Source organism: Cornus florida, unplaced genomic scaffold (assembly GCF_030987335.1).
Source record: "Cornus florida cultivar Cherokee Brave unplaced genomic scaffold, ASM3098733v1 CherokeeBrave_3.0.0_Hap2_Chr05, whole genome shotgun sequence".
Taxonomy (NCBI): domain Eukaryota; kingdom Viridiplantae; phylum Streptophyta; class Magnoliopsida; order Cornales; family Cornaceae; genus Cornus; species Cornus florida.
Genome location: NW_026775575.1, coordinates 113,879,947 through 113,903,205, shown reverse-complemented (window position 1 = coordinate 113,903,205; position 23,259 = coordinate 113,879,947). Strand labels below are relative to the sequence as shown.

The following is a 23,259-nucleotide window of genomic DNA, read 5'->3' as shown; positions in this document are numbered from 1 at the left end:
TATATAGATGAAGGAGTACCCTATAAATTCTCTCTTTCTCTACACTAATCAAACCATTGGAGGTGGGGAAAAGACCTACAAAAATAGACAGGGTCCAGTTAACAAAAACCAAAATGGACATCAATGAGCTAGTGTAGTAAGCTTCAACTCTTGTACCCCACCAACAATAACTTCCAAGACTCACTTCCTTTCAAGGACCAAAGCCCTGCAATTACCTTTAGAGACAGGCCCACATCAATTGTACAATTGCAGTTTTGTGTGTGCATTTCAATTATATCTTTGAATTTGCTCTCTTAGGCGTGAATGTTCAATTTTAATTCACCAGATACATTTCATTTTAATTGGTTGGGATTTTTATTTTTATTTTTATTCATTCTTAAGTCTTCCATATTGAATTTTCATAGATTATCAAAACAATCCAATTCCAATACAAAGTATAAATATAAACACGGGAACGTGAGTACAGCACACAGTGATTAAAAATAAAAAATAAAATCAAGTACAAACTTGAACTAGTCTTGAAAATAACTCAAAACTCCATTCATTGACTGAATAAATCAATCAAACAAACAAGTCCAAACTTGAACAAACCAGACTATCAACGCACAACATCAAAATAATTCACAAGAGATTTCAGGTTCAATGTATTTTCATAAAAGTGAATCCACGTCATTCAAATCATCGGAGCTTTTCACGTCAAATGATGACATGGAGACTGCAACAGCATACGTGGTCGGTGCGGGACTGCCACGTGGCATCCTGTCATTACTCACCACCATCGGCTGCGAGATGTGTAGTCCTAGTGGGGTACACTTTGTGTGGGCCTACGCACCGCCCAATTTTATCTGTCCACCCTGTTTCCACTTTTACACAGTTTAGAAAGAAGCTTTCGGGCTCAGCTCCCATGACTAGAGGATTAAATTAAATGGGACGGCACGTTAGGACATCAATCATGGAATTGGCAATTTTCGATACATCATGTGGTGGTGAGTGAGCACCAGCGTACGAAATTTGCAGTTGATAATAAACCATTGGGATCTACAATAACAATACAATAGTCAGGGGTTAGTATTGTGTGGAATATCTGGAAAAAAATACTTATAAAAAATTTGTGTCTCAACTTTTATTTTTTTATTGTGTGTGTGTGTATATATATTTTGTTATGCACTTTCTGAATAACTTTACCTTTATAGGGTTTCTTTTTAATTATGCATTTTTTCTCCCCCTACAGTTCAACCGTAAAAGGATCATATCAATTAAAAATACAATTATAAGAATTTTTAAGTGAATTATGTGTGGCACTGCTAATAACGGCGAGGGGGAAAGAACCCACATGCCGCAGTTCAAGTTAAGATCTAAATTTATTTCATTATTCACATATGCATGTAGATGGAAATTAGGTTCTTATTTACTAAAACGATACTACTCCAAAAGTGTAGGTCAAAGAAATTATGAAAAAAAAAACTTATAAAGTTTTAACAAAGATAATATTTAAAATGAAGATATTAGCAGAAATGGAATTTTATGTTATTCAATTATGTTGGAGTTTGCATTATATAATGATAATTAGTTTTGCTAGTTTTTCCCAATATCCTATCATATCAATATCTCAAGAACACAATGCACAAGTTGCCACACAATCGGTCATGTAATTTGAGTTAATTTATCTCATGAAAATAATTCGTGATGATTAGTATTTTTTGTGGTAGTTCTTTACTTTTTTAAAATAGAAGGTCAAATGTTTAAATCTTTATGAGGTCAAAAGTGAGTAGGAATTTTTTTGCCAAGATTAAAAATAAAATAAAAAATCTTGACCTATAATTTAAAGAGTTTCTTAACTTACTAAACCTAGCTCAATTGATGAAGAAGTTCAACAAAAAATTGAACAATATTCTCATGACTCTATTCAATTGTAAACAATTTAAATGTCATATATCTTAAAAGTAATTTTATTTTTGGAGTCAATTTTGTCTAGGATTACTTTCTTCTACTTGAACTTTATAATATAGGAAATTTAGAGTAATGACATATGTATCAGTTTTAATTTTATAAAATTTTATGAGTCAAATTTTGTCATAATTTAAGTGAATTATTACATGGTTCAATTCTATTGATAGACTAATTCAATTGAGACTCTTCCATTAAGAAAATGACTTGACAAAAATATATTAATACATTATAAAAAAATTTAAACAATAATCTGAATTCAACGTATTCATCACTTATTGATCATCTAATATATATATATATATATATATTTGACTCTGATGCCAATCGCAGGACAACTATAGGGCACATGATGATCACAAATATGACTGTAATCAGACGGGGCCAAATGAAAAGTGGGTCCTGAGTCATGGAGGGTCCCATCTTAGCATGTAAGTGCATATTATTGTGGGCTCCAGCAGGTTTAATCAGAAATGCTAGAATAGACTGGTTCCACTATTTTTTTTTTTTCTCGTACGCTTTTTTATTTTTTATTTTTGGTTTAATATTTTTTTTTCTCGTACGCTTTTTCGAACTTAATTATAGTTGCCTGTTAGGCAATGTGGGACCCAACCACGCCGCCCTACCCTTTTTTCACTTTGGGACCTCTTGTTACACCACATGACGATCTGAGTGAAAAAAAAAAAAAAAAAATCTGAAAAAGAGAAGGAAAAAAACTCTCTATGTGGCCCTACCCGAACAGAGTTTTATACCACACCATGATGCGTTAATTTTCAAAAAATTAATGGCGTTGATCATGAACACATAGTTGGGGCATAACTTTGCTTTTTATTAAACAATTATGAGAAAAGTTTTTTTTTGGGAATATTATTTGAGTGAAATTGAGTTATACTAATTAATTAGAATTGAACATGGTTGGATGATTACGGATGTACCAAAAATGTTGATGTGGTCACTTGCAAGCCCGACCGCACAAATCACACAGCCAGCCAAAAGAAGGTGTTTGAGTACCCATATGAAAATGGCCTCCATTGTTTAGTCTTTTCGACGAAAAAGATTGCAATCACTAATCACCATATTGAAATTACTAAACCCATCTGTTAATTATTTTTAGTGTTATGCTTCCTCTAAGCATTCACTGACTTCTATGGGTACCTCTCTATTATATTATGCTCAGCATTATTACCGAACATGCCAATTCTCTCGTATTCAGTGAGATGAGATGTCAAATTCCCAAGATTCTTCAAGTGCATGTCCCCACCTCTCTCTCTCTCTCTGTCACACACACACACACACACACAAAACTTGAGGCCTTTACCCCGCTATATAAACCTCTCATTGATCATCTCTCTGCACCTCACACTCCAGCAGTCTTCTCTACTTCCTCCATCTTTACTCTTAATTTATTCTTCCTTAATACTCAGCTTCCACTTCTCTTTGGTTTCGATGGCCACTGTTGAGGTAACTCAACTTCTAGCTACTAAATTTTTATATATGCAACATCCAACTCTGTTTTGCTCCAATTTGTTAACCTATCTAATATATCATCATCATCATCTTAATTAGAATTTTACTATAGGGTGCCAATCAGAAAACCTCTTTGTTCGTAATATTTTTTCACCAAAAATCATTAATTCTACATGATTATGATTGATCCCTAGAAAATCTTATAGTTGTTGTTAATTACTACTCCCTCCGTCTCAAAATACTTGGACACTTTGGGATTTTGGGACAGAGGTAGTGTGTGTGTGTCTATATATATATATATAAAATTGCTTAATTAGGAGGTTTCAAAGTTCAATATACATGTGTATCCACTGTCCGTACGTAACTAATTTTGTATGACAGTCCTCAAAATGATGTGTCTGTTTAACATTCTGGTTGTGTTTTCAATGTTTTCCTTGATTAATTAGTGTTCTAGTAAGTATTTTCTTTGAATAATATTGGGTGCCACAGGTAGTATCATCAACAACGGCCCTGCCTGCAGAGGAGAAAACAGAGGAATCATTCAAAGCTGAAGAAACCGCCACCACAGAAGAGGTGGTGGCACCACCACCCTCACAGCCCGAACCAGAAGAGCCAAAGGAAACTGAGGTCCCAGCTGAATCCGAGGAACCCGTGGCTCCAGAACCAGTACCCGTGGAAGCCAAAGTGGAGACTAAGGAGGTGGTAGAAGAGGATAAGGTTGTGACTGAAGAGCCTGCAGAAACAGAGAAGACAGAAGAGAAGAGTACTCCAAAGGTGGCACCAGAACCAGCTGTGGAGGAGACTAAAGAAACTACTGAAGCCGTTGAGGCACCGGCGTCGCCGGAGCCCGAGGTTGAAGCTCCAAAAGATGAAGTCGTCACTGCTGAAGAAGAGAAACAAGTTGAAGCTGTAGAGAAAGTTGGCACAGAAGCACCACCTGAGAAGACAGAGGAGTAGACCTACAGAGTGTGGCTTTAGTGAATGTCTGTGTCGTGTCATGTCATGTGGGGGTGAGCTTAGTAGGTTTCTTGTCATTATGTGGAGTTTAATGAGGGTGTACTTTGTCTAATAAGGATTGTTAGGTAGGTGTTATGTCAGATATGCAAATTAATGGATCCACTTGGATCTCACCAATGCCGGATTGCCACGTGGCGGGCATGCATAGGGAGACAGACATAGACATAGACATGCTCCATGCTTGATTGGAGAATGTTTATTTTGAATTAATTATTATGCCATGTAGCATATGGTTTTTGGTTCCGTGTGGGTTTGATTACTTCGGGTGCTTGTATGATGATGCAAGATATGTTAGCTTGAATAATAATAAATGATGTTTAATAATTTGATTCCACATTTGTCATCTTTATTGTTGCTTCTTAATTTCCTATCTGATATGATTCTGCATAGATTTTAACATTTTTAATCACCGTCACCTAATTAATATGCATTTTAAAAATAAAAAACAAAAATTTATTAAACTTAATAGTCTAGACTAAATAATTGAAATAATGAAAATGAAATTTGCTGGAACGAATGAGCTGCATCCCCCCAATATAAGCCCATTCTTGGTGATCCTCAATCCAACTTCATAGGCCCATTAAAACCTAGGAGAGCCATATCTTGACAGCTGGCAGTCTACTTCAGCGAGTAACATGATTTAATCAATACTGGTGAGTATGAATATTAAAAACTTCCTTCCCACCACTTGTAGTAACTGACCGCCACATCATAATAGCAGCTAAGCTATCTGATAGATTGATATCCATCGTCTTCAATGGCGTCTGTATTAGCAAAATCAATAGTGACAAATAGAAGCAGCAGAAGAGATGAAGTATATGTAGCAGCAGTGCCCTTAAGAGCCACAAAAGGGCCTGCGCAGTTGCTTATGTCCACTGCTTACTCTTTTAATCTATGGGATTTGCAGCATTTCATGGTCATCATCAAACCCTCCTCACCTCCTCACTCTCAGGTTCTCTCTCCCCTCCAAATTCTCACTATGTGTTAATTTGAGTTATTTATTGAACAAAAATGTTAATCTTTTAATTCCAGATTGGAATCCTAAAATGATAACATTGGTTTCGATTTTCTGCAATTTTAATTCCAGATTCGAATCCTAAAATGATTTGAATGAGGTTTCAAACTAGAGAATTTATATTTTCATGGGATTTTCATCAATTTTAGCTGGGCTTTTATTCCATGCATCTTCAATCTTTGAATTCTCTATGTGCTGAATCTAGATATTGTAAATGATGTAATTAGTAAACTGCAGGATTGTACGATTATGATTTATTGAAGACAACTTCTAGAGTTCTTGAGTCAATTGTGGGTTTTTCACAAATTTGTATCATCTGCTTACTTATCTCCGCTTCTATCAAATTTATGGGGTGGATTTATATATATATATATATTCCGGTTCTATATGACCATTTCTTTTTGTGAGTACTAAAAGTTGATTCTATATATACTATGCGTTCCAGTTGATTCTATAAAAGGTTTTTTTTTGGGGTTTCGGAAAGTCGAAGTTCTAGTTGTTTTGAATTCATCTGATCTCTTCATTTTTGACAGGCTTTGGTTTTTGATTTTCAACCTCAAGATCCTGAAAATATATACGTAGCAGTTGCAGCTATATCTGGCAGGAAAGTACCAGGTAAGGCTCTCAAGTGTTCATAGATTTTCTGTATCACTTAAGTCTTTCCTGTTTTTTCGCTTAAAATTTATGAATATCACTGTTGTTTTATAGGTCTTTTAGTTGAATTGTACCATAGTTTTTTTTTCCCCCTCCTTTCATTACTAATCTATTCACTGCATTTTAAACAATTGGAGGAGACTATTAAGAGTTTAAGATGTGCACCTTCATGTTTGAGTCTTGGCGTTGTTTGAATTCAATAAGAAATTTGAGTAGGGAAAGACCAATAACATTTGTTGTTATGAGGTTCCCCAACAACAAAACAACCACAAAAAATAATAAAAATAAAATAAAAAATAAATAAAAATAAAATAAATTTCAATGAATGTTATGGTTCAAAATTGAAAGTGGTACAAGAAGATTTTGCTTTCTTAACAGATGCTTATATGTTGTGCATCTTTGACAGGAGGTGTACTTGTTAGGAGGTTGAACAAGGTGCCAAAAAGAAAATGCTGGTTCATTGGATTGTCCAAAGTGGATGCTTTAGATGCAACATATAAATTCAATCAAAATTGGGAAACTGATTTGAGGATTGGCCATCACGACTGTCGAGATTATACCAATGGTAATTTTCCTTTTAACTTCAGAATTCATTTTCAGTACGTACAAGTGAACTTTTATTCTGTATGACTATGATCATTATATAGCATCATCCATGGCGAGCTTTAAATTTCCCAGAGGACATAGTAGATGTTCTTCTTACCTTCTTGAACTCTCTTACCGGCCTCTTTCTTGGCTTCGATCTTAACTTGTTTTTGCATCATTTGCAAGGACTGGTTGAGTATCTGATTGGTGAGAAATATGTGTTGGAGCGCCTGAGAAGAAACAGCAATAATTAATCCATATATAGTTAACTTGGCTGTTCATCCAGAAACAATGTTATGTTCTGTAACAAATGATCTGTGAGTATGCCTTGCTTATCAATGTATTAATTCTTTTTCTTTTTTTTTTTTTAAACTTTATACTATATTGACATAAAAATTGATTTATGATCGTGTTCCTGGGTAAGATTTCTCTCTGCAAACTTACAACCGATGTCTCATGGTGTAACATATGGATGAGAATGGTCCCCATGGCTACACAGTGGAACAATATTTGTTAACTTAAAGCATCCAAACACTTTATTCTCAACAGTTACATGGACAGCAAAATATACTTCCGGCAGGAAACTAACGCTGTGTTTGGAACCATGGAATTTGATGGGATTTCAATTTGGGAACGGCATTTGTGTTGTTTGCAATCAGCAGATTGAATATGGGAGATTTCAAATTCGTTTTTTTAGTGTTTCATAACCAGTAAAAAAAAGTCAGGACCCTATAAAATATGTACCAACCTAGCTCTCTCAATCTACAATGTCTTCCTTCCTGCTCTCTCCTTGAAAAATTATTTAGAATGTTTTTTTGTTCAATAATAAAAGATTTTTTTTTTTTGTTTGGTATTCTTCAATATCTCAATATATATATATATATATATTTTTGGTGCAGATTCATCAACCATCACTTGTGTTTTTGTAGCAGGAAAATGAATAGGGCAGAATTTTATAGCCAAAGTGATGAAATTCAATCGTGCACAATCACACCATGCAACAAAAACTTATATTTGCACAGTATAGATAATAGATAGAATGTCTACAGTTGTATCTTTGATATAAATATGTTGCATAATTTTTTTAAAGTTATTGTCTAAGTGTGTTGCATTTTGTGATATGGTTGTGTTGCATTGTAGAGATGCATTGACAGAGCCGAGAGGCATCTAGTTTACTAGTACTTGAGCAATGGATCATCTGCATATATAGCAAGAACAATGTCCAAAACAGTAGCAGCATCTTGAATTCTTGGAAAATGAGGATCGAAATAGCGTTAGATCGCAGCCATCAACATTAATTATGCAGTGCCACCACCCATAATTCACAGGCACTTTAAGTCCTCAAACATACCTGTGGACAGCAAAATTGTCTGATTTCGGATTATCTTTAAACAATTACCTATTTAATTTTAATTGATAATTTATTTTATTATTTGGTAAATTATTTTATTAAATAATAGACAATACTTGTTTACTCACCACTAAGTCAGAAGTACATGCTTAGCCTTAATGTGGCGCAAAAGTAATATGACAAGTGTCTAAAAAATAATAAAAATTAAAAAATTTGAATGCTTACCGTGTCAATTCAAATGGATGCAAATCAAATTCTAATTTAACTCTGCCTCTTTTTCTCTCTCTTAAACTATTCTGCTGAAATCTTAATCTGCTATTTATTTGATCCGTGAATCCTTAAATCCAATACAATTTGTACAGATCGAACTGATTTTTTAGCCAATCAAATCAGTGAGGATTCTTTAGTTGAAAACGAACCATCAATAATTATTTAAATTGGAATAAATCATAAAAGTTCTACAATTTGAAAGTGTTCTAAACCATTGGAAATGAACCATCAATAATTCTTTAAATTGAAATAAGCAATAAAGAGTTCTTTAATTTTCCATTCATTTGCTGCTCTAAATGCCAGTTTGGCATTACTGTTGTAACGGTGAAAACGCTTTTATGAATACCGCACATGTTAGGCGTCACATGATATATTTTATAAAAAAAATTTCATACTTAAAGCACTTTTAATTTTACTTGGTGACAATGTTGTTTAAAACAGATTTATTACTAATAATTTTACTTTATTAACCAGACACTAATAAACATGTACATTATTCAAATATTAATAATTGTAATTTCATTGATCAAATTGCTTTAAATTTCATCTTTTATATAACAATTTTTGTTTATTGTATATTATTTATATTTAGTACTAAAATACAATTTATTTAAAAATATATAGGGATCATTAATTTTTATTTGGTATAGGATTCTTAAGTAATAGTAGAATACACAGGTTATTTGATAACACATTTATTTATATGACCCGTGTAAGGAATAAACTTAAATTTCTTAAAAATAAAGAGGGATTAGATTATTTAAAAAAAAAAAAAAATTCTACTTCTATTTAAAAGACAATTTAAAAGCTCTAATTTTTAACTTCATTAAAAAGCCTTTTTTTTAATATATATATATATATATATATATATATATATATATATATATATTTTAACATTACTAAAAGTAAATTTTCAAATTAAAAACCGGATGAAAAGTAAATCCCATATGAGTTCTGTCATTTACAAAGAACCACCTAAAAAAGAAATGGAAAAAGCTTGCCTCAGCAAGTAGGAATTTCCTACTTTTGCTGACATGGATCACTAACAGGATGACACATGTTAAAAAAAAATTCGCCTAAAACATTCGGATCTTTTTATGGTCACTGTGCACTCTCTTTCTGTCTCCAAGCAGGGCAGGTCCTGGCCCAAGGCAACCAAGGCGGTCGCTAAGGGCCTCAGATTTTAAGGGACCTCGAAATTTTGAGGCCCATGCACGATGGGCTATCAAAAAAAAAAAAAAAATGTAATCCGATGCAACAAATCTTTTAAAGAGCCTCAAAATTTATAGGCAGATGAATAATGGGCCACAAAAAAATAAAAAATAAATAAATAAATTGTAACCCAAAAAATCATTTAAGGGGTCTCAGGAAAAAAAAAAAAAAAAAAAAAAAAAAAAAAAAAATGCCAGCAAATCATTTGAACCACTCGTAACTCTCATTCTCGAGAATCTCAACAGACTCTCAACTCTCAAGCTTACCCGGTTACCCCTCTCTCTCTGCTCTGCAAGACTACAACTGCAACAATCAAAAGTTTTTATTCCTCGAAAATCGAAAGTTCAAAACCCAGAAAATTGAAAACATCATATTATTATCGTCTTCACTCTTCTGTTCCTCTATCTCTGTAGTCTGGTTCAGAATTCTAGACTTCCAGTTTGCAAATCATAGTTCGGGTTTGTAACTTGCATCGCATGATTCACATCTGCATCAATGATCAATCCATCATCATCACCATGATCGCCTAAGCACATTCTTCAAAGCAACCACTTCCAAAGGCCTCAGCTACCGAGTCTTCATCACCTCTCTTGCCTTTTGCCTTCTTTTTCCACAGGTCTCTCTCTCTTTCACCCATCCCATTACTTTTTCTAACACACACACACACACACACACACATACACACACACACACACACAAACTGACACACTACATATGTATTATTAATTATTTGAATCTTTATAAATTGCAGGAAAACTTCGTTTCCTCCATTCAATTTCTCTCTCCCTTGCCTCCTTGCCATTCTTGGGTACTGATTTTTTAACCATTTTATGCAACCATTTTGCTTCATTTTGATCAAAAACTTACAATTATATATATATATATATATATACACACAGGGCGGCTCAATACAATATTTAATTTTAATGTGTGTGTATATATGCTGATGTAAGGAAGATGAAAGAGAGAGAAAAAATAAAATAAAAAGATAATACTAAGATAGAAATATTTTGTGCACACCATTAAATTTTGTATTTGTTGAGGTTTAAAGATATAAGAAAATAAAATATTTTGGTAACTTATAATGAATAAAGAAAAAAATTTTAGGGGCCCTAAAAAAAAAAATAAAGAATAAAAATCTTTTAGGTCAATTGTTAAATTTTTTTATACGTTGAAGTTTAGTAATTAAAAAAAATACTATAATCGTTTTAGGAAAGTTATAATATATAGAGAAATAAAAAATTATGTGAACTCAATGAACTTGCGGTAAATTTTTTTTTGGCGCCTGTGAAACTTATGTACAGAGGGCCTCACATTTAAAGTTCGCCTAGGGCCTCTCAAAAAATTTTCAATCTTAGGGCCAGCCCTGTCTCCAAGTCAGGGAAAATTCCGACTAACCTCCACCACCGCCAGTCCCTCTGTTCTATGTTTCTCCATCTAGGCATCTCGTCATCACCAAGCTCCTTTCAGTCCGATGAAGCTCATAGCTACATATATAACCAACAAAGGGGACAGGACCACCTTGACCACACAACGGCGAGCCCAAGCACGAACAATTCCGATGACATTTAGTTAGGTAAAAAAAAAAAAAATCCAACAGCAAATCCAGTGCAAGAACTAGACTCAGAGAACCAAAGGTTCAGTTCCTCCATCACCATTGCTCGCCGATTCCGTGATCATCGGTAAGTTCAATGCACCGTCGAATCACTCCGTCTGCGTCGTTCAGTTTAGACCTGCGTGCTCGCCGATAAGAATAGTTCATAGCCACCATTGTTGCGCATCGCTGATCATTCTGTTCAGTTTAGTCCTATCAAGCACATCATTTCCGGCAAAACAACTCCTTTATTTCGGAGGCGAGATTATGGTCAGTGGTAGTGTCATCAACATCAGAGGAGGTGTGGCTCACAGAGTCGTCGTCGCCGTCATCATCTTGGAATAACACGACTTCAGTGATTGGAGGGGGAGAATGTCAGAGAAAAACAAAGATATAATAGGGCAATGCAACAAATACAATACCCAAGTCAAAGAGTAATGCTCAGTTCCTGCCTTATCAAGACAAGAATTGTCCTCCAAGCTGACTAGGCCCAATAAGAATTTGCCACATCTCTATTCCATTAAAAAATATAAAACATGGGTTATACCCATTTAACTGACCCATTTTAGTTTCTCTCTCATCCCATGTACGTACCTTTTTGTTTCTCCTCTTCCTTGTTTGCTCATGAATCAGAAAAGTAAAACAATAGAGATAATAAAAAGATTGTTTTCTTTGAAGCCTAATGAAATCCAAAAGGTGGTTTGGGATGCTTTTTTTTTGTTTTTGTTTTTTTTTTTTCTGGACCAGAGGGATTTCTCCTTGACTTTGTACATTATTGTTTCATTTTAATAAATTTATATTTTGTAAATAATTTTTACTCCAGATGATGTGTATTACACTTTCCATATTACATTTTCCATTTTGCCCAAGGCATCAAACTAACTTGGTCATATTCTACAAACTCTGCAAATTGTATCATTTCCAATTTACTTTTCTAATTCATGAGTGTGGAGGGAAAAAATCCCCTCCAATGAGAATAATCCACGTCATCATAAATATAAACATATCCTTGATAAGTTTATAAAGCCCACCTCGCTCAAACCCAAATTGAGTTTGATACTAGTCCAAGATCACTGTTCACAAGCCCAATACTATTGTTATTTGACCTTCAGCCCTGTTGAAGCCCGAATTAAGAGATTATCAGCCCAACATGTCAATATTAAACATCCGGCCCGTTATTCAAGCCCAGCGGGTTCAAGGTATATTCAGTCCAGTTTTCCAAGATTGAACAAGTCCTATCGTTAGAAGGATTTACCATAAAAGGAGAATTCTTTGATAGGAAGTTCTATACAAGGCAAGTTCTGCGTAGGAAATATTATACAATAGAAAAAACTCTATTCGTAAAAAAAGTCATGTATGGGAAGAATTGGAGGACAAGCAACGCGAGTCCTACCTTAATTCTACCAATTTTTGTATATAAATAGAGGCATAGACCTCCAATAAAGGGATCAAGCAATTCTACGCTTCGACATATATTGTTCTTGTTTATTTTTATTATTGATTGAGTGAGTTGTTTTATTTTTCTTAATCATTATTGGTTGAGCGAAATTTTGCACCTACACTTTGGCGCTGTTTGTGGGAAACGTATAGAAATAGATCCCCACCAAAGTTACAATACTTCAAATTAAAATCTCGAAGTCTAGCAACGTGACTTGGAATTAAAATTTCTAAGTCAGCAACATGACGAAGTCAAAGGAGAGTATGGATTTGAATCCAACCCTTTTCAGACATCCGAAGCCCGTGTTCCACACACGACCAGATCTTTGTCTGCGCAACAAGCGCAGGCGTCCAAAAGGATTTTTTGTCAACCTAGCGCGCCATGTTCCTCGCACAGCTAAAGGATCTACCGAATGATGTAGATCCGGCCAACGCGGTTCAACTACAACTCAACACCCACGTGGTGATGAGTCTCTGATCAGATAAGTTTCCTATGCCAGGTCCCAACTTGATTTTTACAATTAAATCTTTATTAAAAATTAAATACATATTATATATATATATATAGCATTATATATACATATATATATATATATATATATATATATATATATATATATATTTTTTCACATGATACAACCTAACTTCATTATGTAGTAAATAAAGTCTAATTTGGCATGAGCCCTTGCCAACTCTTAACTTCCCTAATCTTATTCTTTTTTAAAGAGGATGTTGGTATAAAAATAAATTGATTTTTATCATAGCTAGGAAACTATTCATATATGAAATATTAGTTGGTGTTGGACAACTATTTATTATTCGAATTTTAATTTGATTGAGTGTCATAATTCAATCAGTTCTTCATTCTTTCTTTCCCAATATAGAATGCCATAAAAAATAAAAAATAAAAAATTTGATCTACCATCGGTCAGTAGCATCCATCAATCAACCATGGGTCACACGAAGGTTGGTTCTGAATCAGATATCTCTATCCACTCCACCTTTGCTTCTCGTTACGTTCGATCATCGCTTCCAAGGTTTGAGATGGGGGAGAATTCGATACCAAAGGAGGCAGCGTAACAGATAATAAACGACAAGCTGATGCTAGATGGTAGCCTGAGGCTGAATCTGGCATCGTTTGTGTCAACCTGGATGGAGCTGGAGTGCAATAACCTGATGATGGATGCCATTAACAAGAAATATGTGGACATGGATGAGTACCCTGTTACCACCGAGTTTCAAAATTGATGCATCAACATCATTGCTCATCTCTTCAATGCTCCACTCGGAGATTCTGAGACTGCCATCGGAGTAGGAACAGTGGGTTCCTCAGAGGCCATAATGCTCGTAGGCATTGCTTTTAAGAGAAATTGGCAGAATAAACGCAAAGCCCGGGGTGAACTTTACGACAAACCCAACATAGTCGCAGGGGCCAATGCTCAGGAGGACAAACATTCTACATCGCAAAGTATTAGTGTGTAACCAGTAGAGATGAGCAGATGACTGTCATAACTAGCCAAACCACCCGTATGCACTCTGCACCGTTACCTCCATCATCGCCGGCTGCAAGTCCTCACCAAGCTTGTAGATTTGTCTCGCCGGCAGTTTTCATCTTACCAGCCGTCCCTCTCTGCCGCGAGCTCACCGGCCAATCAAACAAGATTGTGTACCACACAGCTGGTCGCTCTAAGGTGCTAGCCATCATAAGATCTTTCATCACAGATCCAAAAATAGTACTTGCTAAGAAGAAGTGGATATGGCCTGGCCAAATGTGGGTTAAAATTGACTTAACTCCGGTGAACTACACGTTCCAAGTCCAAGCCATGAGCGTCGAGAAGCTCCCCTTCATCCTCCTGGCAGTTTTCACCATCGGCCCCAAAGTGGATTGTAATGTGAGCATGTTAAGGTATGCCAAGCTCATCTCAACCCATGACAAGCTCTCCATTAATGTCACAGAGCTCGTCCAGGGTGTCATCGAGGGTAAGACTCTTGTCCTCGTTGCCTCAATAACCATGGAAGAGATCTTCCACGACACCAAATCATTCAAGCAAGAGCTCGATCAGTTTGGCCTTCGCATCCATAATGCCAATGTCAAACAACTCGTCGACGTCCCAGGCCACGAGTATTTCTCCTACCTAGGCCATACAATATTTTTGGGGCTCGGATATGGTGATTTTCCTCCATCTCTTTCCTTATTTCAATATTTTTTCCTCTTACAAATATTACTCATGCACACTTTATTACCTGTGTTGTTTTGCGGATCTTGATTTCTTCATCTCTTGCATCTAACAACACTACTATCACTCTTGCATTCACCCAAATCATAATCATTTTATACATATATGTATGTATGTATATTTTGCTGGCCCAGCTCTTGGGGAGCCAAGCCCGGAATAGCACTATCATTGCCAAACAAGGAAAGCTGTACATACAAGGATTCCATTCCTTTAAGAATAAAAGTAGATTGTTAGGAAAAACATGAAGAAAGTTATTCGTTCTGTGCCTTTGCCTATCAACCATCCATATATTGCTCTTATCTCCATGAACACGATAAGTATCTAGTGTTCAATATTCTTTTTACTGTTACGTAAGACAAAAATATTAGCCCGAGGCCTATCGTCTCTCTTTTTGCCAGTACAATACATTAGGCAATAAAGATAAAATAATTTTGCCCATTTACATATATATATATATATATATATTCAGCTGTTATATATTGTATATTCAGTTGCTACATATTATACAAATGGACAGACAAAAACAAATATAGAATTTGCATTTTCGAATCCTATGCAATCATACGTGACTTAAATATGTATGTCTGAAGTTTAATTCATAAAATTTCACTTTCTGACCTATCAAATCGTAGTGTAAGAATCTTGATTTTGATGATTGCATATCAAATTACTTTATCCAGCATATGTAGACATGTGATTGTACATATATATATATATATATATATATATACACATCTATACTGATTGATTACCTTATCCTATATGCATTACTCTTGACTCTCCACTAAGATGTGGTATAGGATCTATTATTTAAAGTTCTGAACATATAGCATGCCACAAATAATTTTTAGAAGTGAACATATATGTAGTAAATATATAAATGCTCACTGATTAGTTGAAACTCCCAATTTCAGTCAAGAAATATATGAAATACTTTATGTTTGCTCCATGTTCGTATGTTAATTAATGTTTGGGTTTGATTTATGCGCATTGCAATAAAGATCGATCCCCAAATGAAGTGGCAAATAGTCCAACAATACAATTATACTATATGTGGCGTCAGAGCGCCAGAAAGTGGAGGCAAGCTTCACCACAAAAGTCTTGGACCTTAAGAGTCTGTAGATACCAGATACCAAAAAAAAAAAAAAAAAAAAAATTCCTCTAAGGCACAACGAGTTGCCGAGGAAGAAAATTCATCTTCGGACCTCAAGAGTCCGAGGACTTCAAATTTCCTCTAAGGCACAATGTTTTCGGACCTCAAGAGTCCGAGGACTTCAAATTTCCTCTAAGGCACAATAAAATTCATCTCTTCGGACCGCAATAGTCCGAAGACTTCAAAATTCCTTTAACGCATAATGAGCTGCAACAGGAATAAATTTCATGAAAATTACCTCAAATACATCAAAGGTTAAATTTTCATGAAAAAATTCTCTAAGGTACAAAACAGTGCCGATGAATAAATTTACATGAAAATCACCTCGAACTCAAATACGTCGAAGGTTCAATTTTCATGTAAACTCCTCCAAAGCACAAAGAGTGCCGATGCGTATAATTACATGAAAATTATCTACATCGCCGCCATCAAACGAGACATATTTTTCTTTCCTTCGTGGGGGCAATACCTTCCATAACGGGGGCAGTATAAGCAGCCTAAAGAGATATTAAGAAAAGAAAACATATTCTCTCTTTTTTAAGCCCAGACTATCTGGCCTAAATACAGTTCCTCAGGCTCATAACATAGGAACTTACTACCTCGGACCTCAAGAGTCCGATACATTATAGTTCCTCTCAGGCTCATCGCTGAGGAACTACATACCTCGGACCTCAAGAGTCCGATACCTTACAGTTCTTCTCAGGCTCATGGCCGAGGAACTTACTACCTTGGACCTCAAGAGTCTGGTACATTATAATTCCTCTCAAGCTCATAGCCGAAGAACTTACTACCTCGGACCTCAAGAGTCCGATACCTTACAGTTCCTCTCAGGCTCATGGCCGAGGAACTTACTAACTCGGACCTCAAGAGTCTGGTACATTATAGTTCCTCTCAAGCTCATGGCCGAGGAACTTACTACCTCGGACCTCAAGAGTCTGGTACATTATAGTTCCTCTCAAGCTCATAGCCGAATAACTTACTACCTCGGACCTCAAGAGTCCGATACCTTACAGTTCCTCTCAGGCTCATAGCCGAGGAACTACATACCTCAGACTTCAAGAGTCTGGTACATTACAGTTCCTCTCAGGCTCATCGCCGAGGAACTACATACCTCAGACTTCAAGAGTCCGGTACATTATAGTTCCTCTCAGGCTCATTGCCAAGGAATTAGATACCTCGGACCTCCAGAGTCCGGTACAATACAGTTTCCCTCAAGCTCATCGCCGAGGAACTACATGCCTCGGCTCTCCAGAGTCCGTTACATTACAGTTCTTCTAAGGCTCAGCGCCGAGGAATAATTCGCTTCGGATCGTAAGTGTCCGGTTCAACACGTTTCCTTTAAGGCTCAGCACCGAAGAATACTTCGCTTCAGACCCTAAGGGTCCAGTTCAGCACGTTTCCTCTAAGGCTCAACGCCGAGGACCGATTCGCTTCTGATCCTAAGTGTCCGATTCAGCAGATTTCCTCTAAAGCTCAGCGCCGAGGAATACTTTGCTTAGGACTCTAAGTGTCCGGTTCAGTACATTTCCTCTCAGGCTCAGCACCGAGGAACTATACACTTCGGACCACAAAAAATATGAGGTCCTCAAACAAGTGTATTTTCTTGAGAAACAGGAGGACATTACTGTGCAACAAAGCGTATGCAATGTAAGGGCAGTCACAAATTCCCATAACAGAGCAGAGTCAAAAGCGTCCACCACAGTTGGACTTGGAGTTGGAGGAATCGAAGGGTTGGGAGTTGCAGGAACTGATGAAGTTGGAGCTAGATGATCATCCTGATGAGACTTCACCATTTCAGCATAAAACATTTCAGCTTCTTGGGCTTGTGGACCCTCAGCCCTGGACAAGCGCACCAAGGTAGAGTAACGACCTTGCATCTATTTCCCAGCAGTACCACGGGTGCCAATTGCATTTTTCAAACGTTGGACCTCAGCTTCCAGTGTCTCCACCTTAGCTTCAGACACGGCCAAACAGTTCTTATCTTATAAACATCCCTCGTTTCAGATGCAATCTTTTCATTCATGGCTGCATACGAGACCTTCTTTTTAGAATTGCCAAGATCTTTCTCCAACTTCTTAATGGAGAGAAGACAAAAAAAAGGGAGAATGACGAACCTCAATGGCTCGAACAGGGGCAGATGGAGGCAGTTATTCCAACTCCATATTACATTCCCCGAACAACTGTTAGTGCTACAGAGGGGTCGGTAATCATAGAATCACCAGAGTGAAGAACTGATTTATCAGCTCTAGATATAAATGGCTTCCAAGGTACTCTAGTCTCTGCCATGACAAATGCTCTAACCTAGTGATGTGACAAAGTGAAGAACGTAAGGAATGAAATGAACGCAGTAAAAACGGAAGTAACTCTTATGGAAACCCTTTGGTCAGAATATCAGTAATCACGCCTCAAATCCACTTCTTACGAAATTGGTAATCATACAGCTTCAATTCCCTTCTTATTAGGAGTAGTACTCTAATTAAAAAAGGAATTGGGGGCTAAGTGTGGAGGGAAAAAATCCCCTCCAATGACAATAATCCACGTCATCATAAATATAAACATATCCTTGATAAGTTTATAAAGCCCACCTCGCTCAAACCCAAATTGAGTTTGATACTAGTCCAAGATCACTGTTCACAAGCCCAATACTATTGTTATTTGACCTTCAGCCCTGTTGAAGCCCGAATTAAGAGATTATCAGCCCAATATGTAACACCCCCACATTTTCCACGCATAAGTTGATCAGGCTTATACACGAAAAACGAGGGATATCAAAAACAATTGGCAATATACAAGCATGGAATACAAAATGATGGAAATAAAAGAATTTAGACAGGAAAGAAACATTAAATAATACAACATCCATCCATCCTTTATTTAATACAGTATTTCAGTACAACTTGGAAATCCTACGTCAGGGATCCCTAAATATAACCCTGAGAGTTCAACGTCAAAAGTAAATAAAAACTGAAACTGAAGTATTACATAAAACTTCTACCCTGCACTGGATCGTAAGAGTAGATGAGTTCGGATGATGGTCCCACACTGCTAACCTCAGCCTTGAAACGGATACTGACCGTATCCTGAAATAACAACAATGGTGGGTCAACCCCACGAGCAAGTCCTCTCTACTATGACCCAAATCAGAGAATCAAATAAATTAATTATTATGAATCGGATGAGTACTATATCTGTATACATCCTACGAGAACTATCCGATGTATAACATGACCTCAACCAGAATAGACGGTGATCACTTAGACTCACACTAGGTGGTTAAGTGTCGCCTTTCCCTACCCGGGAAATCAGCTATTATACATGGGGCACGGTACTGACAACACAGACTATAACGAACTACACGGTGATAACACCTCGCAAAGTACTGATGAATATACTGAGCATATAAATTAGGCAACACATGCCAACAATATTAAGAAATATACCGAGTATGTCAATTAGGCAACACATGCCAATAATATTAAACCACATACCCCGACAGCCACACATCTGTCTATCGCAACGAATGCATAAGGTATAAATGAGTCTAAACTTATTAGCCAGCTCATATGGTTCTATATGGCAACACATCCATATAATATAAATGCGACATAATTAAATAGTCCATTTATTTCCTGAAATGCACACAGCATAATAATCATGGTTTATATATCAATTAACAGTATAAACATCCTATAAGATATCATGGATAATTTATCTGACTAAAACCATGGCCTTATTTAATTTAACAGTAATGTTTGATACCATTAAATACGATAATAACACTATTTATATTTAACAATGTCGTTAAATAAATCACATTAGTATCCGTACTGCGAACGAGCCAATAAATGCTTAGAAAAGATTAATCGGCCATAAGAATAAGTAACGGGTGTTAAAATAATAATTTCGTGGCCTGTTAAACCCGTAATTACCAACACAGTACCTAAAAATCCAAGTTTAAGGTTCTGGAATTTACAAAACAGGCCCTAAGGGTATTCTGGTAATTTCCAGCAGCTGTAGGGACCCCACACGCGCCCTCACGCGCCTCCCAGAGCCTCCCCACGCGCAGCCCAACCTTCCCCACTCTCCCACGCGCCTCCACGCGCGTCTGGCATCAGCCACGCGCTGCCACGCGCTGCCACGCGCGCACTAAGGGTGCCTTGCTGACGTGTCACTTCCTGGTTGGTTGGCTGCATCCGGATTCCGTACTCGCGTCACACCGGATCATCTCACCCTATCTTCCCTCCATCCAACGCCCACAGATCCGGGTGTACCGCGGTATCATGGACCGCGATGCACCGGATCAATCAGACTCCACTAATGGCCAGGATGCGCGCGTACACCCTCCTATGGTGTGCCGCGTCGCACCGGATCACTCCGGTCGTCTCCCCCACTGCCGGCGACCGGAAAACTCGCCGGAAGGTCGTCGGAAATTGCAGAAAATGCCCGAAAAAATCTAGAAAATTCTAGAAAAATCCCTAAAGTCTTATTTAATTATTTTTAGCCATTATTAATTTCATAGGACATTAAATAAATATATACCATCCTATATAATTAAAATTCCATTAATTTAATAAAATAAAATTAATAATTTATTAACCTCCAAACCTTGGCTCTATGCATAAAAATAAGCTAAACAATTAATTTATTAATTCAAAGGGGAAAAGTAGATAATAACTTGCCTTTTTGGATTTAAAATAAATCCGCCGGTCTGCGCGTAGTCGGGTAAAATTGCCTACACCGGTCCAAGCTTCTTTCTCTTTCTCTTTTCCTTTCACTCTTATAAAATAGCTCTCTAGAATTTATACTTTGCTTCTAACTCCCTTTATTTTTTTCTAAGGCAAGCTAGTTAATTTATATACAAAATATATAATATAAATATTACAAATATCTTATTTTTTCATCAACTAACCATCCTCCCAACCATATGGCTTCAATTCCAACCATAACCATTGATGCAATCCTATCCTAATCTCTAATTTCATCATGACAATGGTTTAATACTATTATTATTATAACTATTATTATTATTTATTACTAATATTATTATTAATAAACTTTTATAATTATTATTATTATATTATTATTATTATTATTATTATTAAACTAATATAATTATTATTATTGTTTTTACAAAATAATATATTATATCATCATAATACTTTATAACACAAATATAATATTCTAATTAACTAATATTGCTTAATTAAACATAATTAACAAATAAACAATTAAATGAATAAATTTACTATTTCAACATACACATTTAATTTACATGCACCATTAAATGAACTTAATATAACAATGAAGCATGCACAATAATAGGTACAGGAATCCACACATAATTGAATTTAAATACACTGAACTATTTAATTAATTACGGGGTATTACATTCTCCCCCCCTAATAAAGGAATTTCGTCCCCGAAATTCACTACATACCTGTCTTAAAAAAGTTCTGGATACTTGGCACGGATTATATCTTCCCGTTCCCAAGTAGACTCTGTAGCACTATGATGACTCCACTGTACACGTACTAATGGAATAGTCTTCGTGCGCAGTATCTGATTCCTACGATCGAGAATACAGTAAGGTTGTTCCAAATAGGTTGCATCGGGTTGCAACTCAATCTCACCCACATCAATGTGTTGGTATCGATCTTCATCCCGTAGAAATTTTCGCAGCATAGATACATGAAAAACATTATGTACTCTATGAAGATTATCTGGTAGAGCCAGACGATAAGCTACTGCCCCAATCCGATCTGTAATCATAAAAGGACCCACAAAACGAGGCGATAACTTACCCTTTGACCCAAACCGCATTACTCCCTTCATGGGAGAAACCTTAAGCAAAACCTGATCACCAACCTTAAACTCCAAAGCACGAGTTCGACGGTCAGCATAACTTTTCTGTCTGCTTTGAGCTGTACGCATCCGATCCCTAATGATAGCGATCTTTTCTGACGTGTCCTTAATAAATTCAGGACCCAAAAAGCTGTTCTCACCAACTCCAAGCCAACAGACAGGAGACCTACACGGTCTGCCGTACAAAGCCTCAAATGGTGCCATACCAATAGTTTTCTGATAACTATTGTTATAAGCAAACTCTGAAAGCGGTAAATATTCCTCCCAATTGCCCTTAAAATCAAGAACACATGCCCGCAACATGTCTTCTAAAATCTGATTAATTCGCTCAGTCTGTCCATCTGTTTGAGGATGATAAGCAGTGCTAAGATAAAGTTCTGTACCCAAAGCCTGCTGAAAGCTCCTCCAAAATCATGATACAAACTTCGGATCTCTATCTGATACGATGGACAATGGTACGCCATGAAGTTTCACCATTTCTGCAATATACAACTTAGCATACTATTCTGACGTAAAGTTTGACCGAACAGGCAGAAAATGAGCGGACTTGGTCAATCTATCAACAATGACCCAAATAGAGTTGTGATTATGCTGTGAAGTAGGTAATCCCTCTATGAAGTCCATGGAAATACTCTCCCATTTCCACTCTGGTATGGGAAGTGGCTGTAACGATCCTGGCGGTCTCTGATGATCAATCTTAATCATCTGACAGGTGCTACATTTAGAGACAAAGATAGCTATATCTCTTTTCATGCCGGCCCACCAAAACTGGCGTTTCATGTCCTGATACATCTTGTCTCCCCCTGGATGTACAGAGAACTGAGAAGTGTGTGTGTCTCTCATCACAACATTTCTCAAATTATCAGCTGAAGGCACAATTAAACGTCCCTTGTACCTCAATCCTCCATCAGTCCCTATAGAATAAAAAGGAACATCTCCGGAGGCTAACTCCAAAACCCGATCAATACACTGTTGATCTGAGAGTTGCGTTTGAATGACCTGATGAATGATAGAAGGAGTTACTACCACACATGCCATAAAATCGTCTGCTAACTCATCAACAGTCTTCAAAGCATCCCACTCTGTTGTAAACAAAGCTGAAAGGCTGACATAGGGTCGGCGGCTGAGTGCGTCTGCTACAACATTCGCTTTCCCTGGATGATACTGAATAGAGAAATGATAGTCTTTCATGAACTCCAACCATCTGCGCTGTCTCATATTCAGTTCCCTCTGTGTGAACAAATACTGTAGACTTTTATGATCGCTAAACAATCGAAAAGTCTCCCCCAAAAGATAATGTCTCCAAATACGCAAGGCAAAAACCACTGCTGCGAGCTCTAGATCGTGAGTCGGGTAATTAAGCTCATGAGGCTTAAGCTTCCTAGACCCATAAGAAACTGGTCGCTCTTCTTGCATCAACACACAACCCAAACCCTTCAGAGAAGCGTCTGTAAATAC

General features: G+C 36.6%; 2 protein-coding genes across 4 annotated transcripts; both read left to right on the top strand.

Annotated features, from left to right (window-relative positions):
• The first annotated feature begins 3,274 nt into the window (after positions 1-3,274).
• On the top strand, positions 3,275-4,765 carry LOC132308734 (major latex allergen Hev b 5-like). Its single transcript, XM_059806935.1, has 2 exons — positions 3,275-3,408; positions 3,904-4,765. Exons 1-2 carry the CDS (start codon positions 3,394-3,396, stop codon positions 4,369-4,371), a joined length of 483 nt encoding a protein of 160 aa, XP_059662918.1. The 5' UTR covers positions 3,275-3,393; the 3' UTR covers positions 4,372-4,765.
• A 332-nt stretch (positions 4,766-5,097) lies between these two features.
• On the top strand, positions 5,098-7,540 carry LOC132308733 (uncharacterized). Of its 3 annotated transcripts, none has more exons than XR_009482463.1 (5): positions 5,098-5,383; positions 5,980-6,061; positions 6,507-6,665; positions 6,872-7,002; positions 7,235-7,540. XR_009482463.1 is itself a non-coding variant. In XM_059806933.1 (4 exons), exons 1-4 carry the CDS (start codon positions 5,189-5,191, stop codon positions 6,937-6,939), a joined length of 504 nt encoding a protein of 167 aa, XP_059662916.1. In that variant the 5' UTR covers positions 5,098-5,188; the 3' UTR covers positions 6,940-7,540. The 3 variants fall into 3 exon arrangements, 1 of the variants encoding a protein (XP_059662916.1); XR_009482462.1 differs by having other exon boundaries at positions 7,110-7,540; XM_059806933.1 differs by having other exon boundaries at positions 6,872-7,540.
• The last annotated feature ends 15,719 nt before the right edge of the window (positions 7,541-23,259 follow it).